The sequence below is a fragment of the Cyprinodon variegatus genome, unplaced genomic scaffold, assembly GCF_000732505.1.
Source record: "Cyprinodon variegatus isolate N-32 unplaced genomic scaffold, C_variegatus-1.0 Scaffold743, whole genome shotgun sequence".
Lineage (NCBI taxonomy): Eukaryota > Metazoa > Chordata > Actinopteri > Cyprinodontiformes > Cyprinodontidae > Cyprinodon > Cyprinodon variegatus.
In genome coordinates, this window is record NW_015151196.1 from 130,631 (window position 1) to 137,557 (window position 6,927).

Here is a 6,927-nt window from a genome sequence, read left to right on the forward strand (position 1 = left end):
TCAGTTTTAAGGCCGATACCGATAGGGGGCCGATTATATCCTGCATCCCTAGACAGAACCTTTATTTTCATCTTTGAATCTTATTTGGAACATTTCTAATCCATACAGCCTCATATGAAGCAAACAGCTGATATAAAACATGGAAAATATTCCAGATGCTCATTAAAAAATTGAGGCTGCATCTTTAATCCATCCATGGATTTTTTTCATTCTGTATAAATATTCTTGATGTTGGGTTTAACATAAAAACTGGAGCAGAACACGGAGTGGAGCGCCTCCTATGAACAGAAACAGTAAGGCTGTTTGTTCTGTGGGAATTTCCTCCATGTTTGATTGGATCAGATCAAGTGATCAACCAACCTGATTCAATCCCAGGTTTTTTTCTTCATTAATTCCACTCAGTCAGATACAAAAACAGGAAAAACTTTAATCAAAAACAAACGCTGTGCACTTCACAGCAGCGCACTCTTTGTGTACGACAGCAGACACAATGATTGGTTAAACGATCCTTGAAGCTCCGCCCACCCAGACTCCAGTCTGGAGGAGAGATGAATCAGCGCTTCCATGGCAACGGCATCCTGCGACAACGTGCGTAGATGAAGCTGATGAAACAAACAGATAATGGTAAACAGGAAGCTGGGACACTTTCACAATAAAAGTCTAAAGCTGCGTTGCAATTAGCTCACCTTCAAGAAAAGAGCCAGGTAAGCGTGCGCCAGGTCGAAGTCCCGCCCACTAGCCAGCATCCTGTCAATCATGTGGATGAAGCCGAGCAGGAGGTTATTGTCTCCGCCTCCTTCTGATGTCAGACAGGTAAGCTCCACGGAAACCGCGGACGGCCCACACTCCTTCAGGATCTGCAGCGGCCGATCGACTGGGGGCATCGAAAGTTAATTACAGATTAACAGAATAAAAGCACAGAATCGTAAAAATATTTATTTAAAAATGAGAATAATCAGAAAGCGTTTATTTCTAACAGCAAAAATTCTTATGAAAATATTTTTTACTATTTTTGATACTTAAAAAATCAAACTTAAAAGTCAAAATGGCAACTTTTTCATCAAACCAAGTAATACGGCCACAGACATATAGAGTAATGCAGAATAAAAACATTAGAAAAAAAATAAAACATAATCAGGAATGCTTTCTGAACCACATAAGTGAAACTAGTTAAAAGTCTGCAAATAACTGCAAAATATTTTAAAAAACAACATAAATATCAAATTTTAAGGTTGACTGATGTGTTATTATTTGAGCTAATATCCAAAATATGCAAACACCTCTTATCTTTAGCATCAGTAGTGTGGATAATTTGTATTTAATCTGTGTACCGTGTTTCAGTATCGATTATTTCCAAAGTATCGACACTTTTAACAAACCAGACAGAGAATTCCGACTGATTATAGGAAATTCTCCCTTCATCCAGGGAGACAAACGAGGAAGATTTCGGTTAATTTTGAAGTAAATTTCCTACTTACTGCAGCTTTAAATACCGTAAATTATGTGGATAAAGAAAAAAACTGTATAATATTAATTTCTCAACACTGAATATTCAAAATGAAAATTTAGATAAAAAAAAAAAAAAAACTTTTATTTTGAAATGCAGACTCACATGATCCAGACTCCAGTGCGGACTCCAAAGCAGAACCGAACTCAGACCTCTGAGCCAGCGACCCCCATCGAAGCACCTTGGACTGACAAACAGGAACCATAACCATATTTAGACGCTTCATGGTCACATGACCCTAAATCCAGAACACCGGCTGATTGGCCCTACCTGTGTGTCCTCTTTTGTTGTCGGGGGCAACGCAAACTGAGGTGTCAGACCAGGAACGGTTGGCAGGAAAAAGGGGGCGGTGGGTGGGGCAGCAGGGGGCGCTGTAGGTTTGTTCCTCTTCTGTAAGAACAGAAACAGCAGCGGGTGAGGGAGGGGTTCACCTGTGATCACACCTGCAGCTGCAGATCAGCTCACCCTGATGGTGTCCAGGTGGAGCAGACTTTTCCATCGGGACTCCGGCATCAGCGACAGGGTCACCAGCTGCTCCCCGAGCTGCTCAGCCGACTGGTACGCATCATCGACCTCCTCTGATTTCAGTTCCTCTGCAGCCTCCTCCGCAGAGACACCAGGAAGCGTCTCCTCAACTGGCTGGTAGTCAGCTGGGAGGGGGCGGAGCCCCACAGGACCGCACAGACTCCTGTTGTTCCTGAGAAAAGAGATCTGCATTGTGATTGGCTGATACAGGACAGAATCAGTGATGTCACCAGTGCTGTGATTAGTTCAGACCAGAGGTAAATGCCCAGACTGTCCACATGAGCTGTAGCCAGAAAGTCTCCTGTCGGTGACATGGACACTCCCACGGGCGCCATGGAAACCAGGAAGCAGTCGACTAGACTGTTGGAATAAGGAAACCGTCAATGGCTAAGTGGGCGGAGCCTCCTGCTTCTGAAGACAAAAACTAAGCGATGATGTCACAGCTTACCTGCCAGAGGGGAGGTCCCAGGTCCTGATGGTGCAGTCCATCGCCGTGGTAACCAGCCAGCGGCCATCAGGGCTGAAGGTCTTAGAAGGAAAGAGAACCAAGATGGAGGTCAGAGTTTCATTTAGAAGAAGGGAAACAATCAGAAACAACAACATCAGGAAGGTTACAGATTATGATTGTTTCATGATAAAGATCTATTAATCAACATATTTAATAATCATAATTAATGCCAATTAACTAAATAGAGGGTCACAAGATTTGTCACAATAACTGTGATGTGATCCTACAATTTCATAAATGTAAAAATAAATAAATAAAATAAGTTAATTTAAATCCCTTTTATTTATCTAATAAAATATTTAAATACTTTTTTGTTTATTAAATATATTTTAAGTTTAGTCATTTGTGAGATTGGCAGTTCTTTTCTTATTCGTCTGGAGCAATAAAAAGTTCCTTCTTTGTTTTAATCAGGCATATTTTAAGGAATTTAGTCCTTCATAGTATTAGACGCTTCTAAACACCATTTTAGAAATGGCCGCCTATCAATCAGTTACTTGATTGATAAGATCAGTCAACATCAGATTTACTTATTAACCGATGACCTGCATCTCTAATCTGAACAGTATGAAGCCGGTAAGTCGAAGCCTGAACATCAAACTGCTAGAATCTGTTAGCGTCAGCATCCACTCACCATGTCTGTTACGTTGCCGTGGTGACCTGCAAACTTCCTGACGATCCGTCTGGTTTCAATGTCGACGACGGCTAGTGTGAAGTCATCCAGCGCCACGGCGAGCATCCCGCTGAAGAGACGGAGGAACGGATCAGCGATCGGAGACGGACGCACCCGCTGAGCATGCTCAGTTCCTCAGCTGTCTCACCTGTCCCTGTGAAGCCTCATGCTCGCCGGCGAAGCACTCAGCTTAAGCTGATCCTCCTGCTTCCTCGTCTTAAAGCGCCAGAACTTCAGCAGCCAATCGGAGCCGCAGGTGAGGGTCAGCTGGTTCAGCGTGTCTGCAGCAACGCCTCGCACCGCGCCGCTGTGAGCTGCAGGACAGGACGGGGTCAGAGGGGGGCAGACGCAGGATGGACCGAGCCAACGGACAAATAAGCCCACCTTTTTCATCATCACCGTAGCAACCGCGGTGGAGACCAGACTGCAGGTTATAGACATCCACACGGCCACAGGACAAGCCAATCAAAGCAAAGTTACCGCAGGAAGTGATGTCAACAGCCTGGGAACAGACAGGAAGGCATTTGGCCAAACAAAGTCAGCAGAGCCATAGACGTCATACATACGTAGACGCCTCATTGGACGCTGGCCTATGTGCCTAGAGGGCGGCCATCTTAGGTCAGACCACGGTTCAGACAGCTGCTGTCAGAATGAATAGAAGGCGCCTTAGATCTAATTTTAATCACACTAAAAATAAACAAAATATAATATTACAATAATCTCTTACATGTTAGAACCCCTTAAAAGACCAAAACAAATTCTAAAATATAAAAATATATATCATATATGGCACACATTAAATGATTAAAGAACAAATGTTGACTTACGTGTAAAAAATGATTAAAAAAAGTTTGAAAAAGAGTTTTGGAAAAAGTTTTGACAAACTTTAGTTAGACACAACATACATTTACCAGTCTTACCGAGGACAAATTAATAAAAAACAAAAATAAAAATAACTTTACTCTCTTTAAATCACATAACAAATTTCCTCTATAGATGATAATACTTATTATCAAAGAGAAATCATTAAAAATACTCAATAATAATACACTATATAAATATATGTAAAAAAAAAAACTTTGTTTATCATATTAATAGTAAATTGCAAAATATATAACTTTACATATATCCCATCCAGATTCAGTTTAAATAGTTTTTCATCTGAATAATTATGTGTAATCTAAAATAAAGGTAATTTTAAAATTTGTTTTGTTCTTTTAAGAGGTTGTAAGAGATTATTGAAATATTATCTCTGACTCGTCTTTCATGTGATTAAAATGAGATCTTAGGAACCTCCTATTGATTCTGACAGCAGCTGTCTGAACTGTGATCCGATCCAAGATGGCCGCCCTCCAAACATGTCGGCCCCGCTGCTGACGGCGTCCAATGAGGCGTCTACGTATATAACGTCTATGAGCAAAGAAGCATGTGCACAAAAACATGCTGTTACCGTGGCAACAGCATCCCTTCTGACAGCTGGAGGCTTTAGATGATGAGCTCCCATGGTGCAGCGCTGGTAGTTCCAGGTGGTGGCGGTCAGGCGGCCTCGGTGACAGGCCACGATCCCGTCCCAGTCCGACTGACGGGTCACACCTGAGAGAGGGAGGGCGAGAGACAATCAGAAGAGAGACAGAGAAAGAAACCCAGCTGCTGCTTAAATCTGATGTTTTCTCTATGGAGTTCTGCACACGCCGTTCTCAGGCAGAAACCCTGAGCTCTGAGAGTCAGGCTGTGTTAGGAGACCCACCAGAGGCAAAAGCTGTGATTGCAGGAAGACGCAGCTCCTCGTAGGCCAGCCCCTTCTTCTTGTTCTTCTCCTTTTTCTTGCTTATAGATCCTGAAAAAACAAAAGCATTATTCCCTTCATCCAGACTCCATTTAAAAAAAGCTGATTTTTAGAGAACCCCAGCGAGGATCTGGTTGGACGCTGAACTGACCGTGACCCAGGTTCTTGTTGAAGCGTTCGTGTACAGTGGAGAAGGACTGCAGTGTCCCATCCTGACCTGATGGGGGCAGCAGACCGACGTGAGCTTCAGCTAATTGTGTGAAGCATCAGCTCGATTCTAATCAGATGAGAAAACTGTTACCTGCGCTCAGGATGTTCTTTCCATCGTTGCCGTGGTGGTGGATGGTGGTGGGAGGGGCACTGTGGCCCTGACGACACCTGAGCAGCCTGGCCCCGCCCCCCTCCTGGTCAAATATCCAGACCTGAAAAAGACAAAGATCTAAGTGAGAAAAAATAATTTCCTAACGGGTTTCTGTTGATTTTTTTGGGGTGTTTTACCTTGATCGCGTTATCGGCTCCGTTGGTGACCATCAACGGCTCTCCGTGCAGGAACGTTGCCGCGGCAACCGCTGTTCTGTGGGCATTTCTCTGCTGGGCTACGAGCTGCTTGCGCTCCAAGTCCCAGAATGCAATGTGTCCCTGAGGACTCCCGGAGGCGACGATCGGAGGGCCGTCTGAAGGAGAGAGGAGACTCTGCGTTACGTCTCAGACAAGATCTGGCGTCACTCAGGGATCCATATTTGGACACCTTGCTGTCCAGCCTTTCCTCACCATCTTCAGAACCAGTGTTTCAACTCTACACTGACGACGCTCTGCTCTACCTTCAAACATCCCAGAAGTCCAACCAAAGCCTGACATTAAAACCTGGATAGGCCGCAACCCGACAGAATCACTGGACTACAAACCCCAAACCTGACTGACCCTTTTTCTGTTCACCATTTGGACCCACATCAACTGGATGCTGGGTCTGTTTGGGACAAACAGGACCAGATCCTTATCTTTGGATCCATTTGGAACCACAAAGAGGACAACATGTACTGAAGAAAACCCCACCGATCCTGGTCCCATCAGAACCCCAGTGATCCTGGTCCAATCAGAACCACGGTGATCCTGGTCCAATCAGAACCCCTGGTCCAGTCTGACCTGCACAGGTGAGCTAACTCGGGAGTGAACTACCTGTCCTGAAAGCCAGGGTGCTGACTGGTCCCCAGTCCTGAGTGAAGCTCATCAGCGTCTCATCCAGTCGGATGTTGTGGATGATGATGCGACCCGTCGCCGTGCCAACCCCGACCACATCTACTGCTGGACTCTGAGAAGAGAAGTCGACATTAGATAGTCTTTCAAAATAAAAGCCCATCACCTGGAATATCATCAACAGAAATACGACTTTAATTAACAAAGTTTATTACCTCCGCCAAAGAAGTTATGTTTTTAAAAGCGTTTGTGTGTCTGCAGGATAACTGCACACAGATAATTACGTTTGTTAACAGTGGTTGATTTTAACTTGGTAATTAACCAGATCATGTGCTAGTTTTAGCTTTGGATGCAGGTCACAGTTACGGGCAAAATGTGCTACTTGGCGGAGGTCTGCACTGTGTGCTTTTTAAGACAGTGAGTGGAATGACACAATAATCCATAATAGTGCGTTGACACTAAACGTCCATGTCTATGGCAGCGCATCTGAGCATTCCAAACAATCCGAAAAGCTATTCTCGAAGTTTTAGGGTAGACAGACAGAGGAACCGTGCTAGCCTGATGTGTAAATGGTCGTAAGAACCAAGCTTGCCGCGGTTAGCTTACCGAGCTCGGTCCAGACTCGGCACGGATCGGTTTCAGAGGACTAGTGGAAACGGAACACTTCTAAAACTATTATTTCTAAGGAAATAAAACCAAGGCGTTCTCTAGCTTGTAACGACAGAACAAAGCAGATC

General features: G+C 44.2%; 1 protein-coding gene across 1 annotated transcript in view; it reads right to left on the reverse strand.

The window, feature by feature from the left end:
- Nucleotides 1-380: 380 nt before the first annotated feature.
- wdr36 (WD repeat domain 36) overlaps nucleotides 381-6,927 on the reverse strand; it is an 8,731-nt gene continuing 2,184 nt past the window's right edge. The window contains exons 7-22 of the mRNA XM_015395470.1: nucleotides 6,173-6,305; nucleotides 5,495-5,670; nucleotides 5,298-5,418; nucleotides 5,148-5,213; nucleotides 4,958-5,047; nucleotides 4,661-4,803; nucleotides 3,595-3,712; nucleotides 3,359-3,524; nucleotides 3,172-3,280; nucleotides 2,481-2,560; nucleotides 2,285-2,392; nucleotides 1,973-2,204; nucleotides 1,778-1,897; nucleotides 1,613-1,694; nucleotides 687-874; nucleotides 381-602 (exon numbers count right to left, since the gene is read on the reverse strand). Coding sequence (XP_015250956.1) covers nucleotides 453-602; nucleotides 687-874; nucleotides 1,613-1,694; nucleotides 1,778-1,897; nucleotides 1,973-2,204; nucleotides 2,285-2,392; nucleotides 2,481-2,560; nucleotides 3,172-3,280; nucleotides 3,359-3,524; nucleotides 3,595-3,712; nucleotides 4,661-4,803; nucleotides 4,958-5,047; nucleotides 5,148-5,213; nucleotides 5,298-5,418; nucleotides 5,495-5,670; nucleotides 6,173-6,305 — 2,082 coding nt within the window. The 3' untranslated portion in view covers nucleotides 381-452. The remainder of the gene's footprint in view (nucleotides 603-686; nucleotides 875-1,612; nucleotides 1,695-1,777; nucleotides 1,898-1,972; nucleotides 2,205-2,284; nucleotides 2,393-2,480; nucleotides 2,561-3,171; nucleotides 3,281-3,358; nucleotides 3,525-3,594; nucleotides 3,713-4,660; nucleotides 4,804-4,957; nucleotides 5,048-5,147; nucleotides 5,214-5,297; nucleotides 5,419-5,494; nucleotides 5,671-6,172; nucleotides 6,306-6,927) is intronic.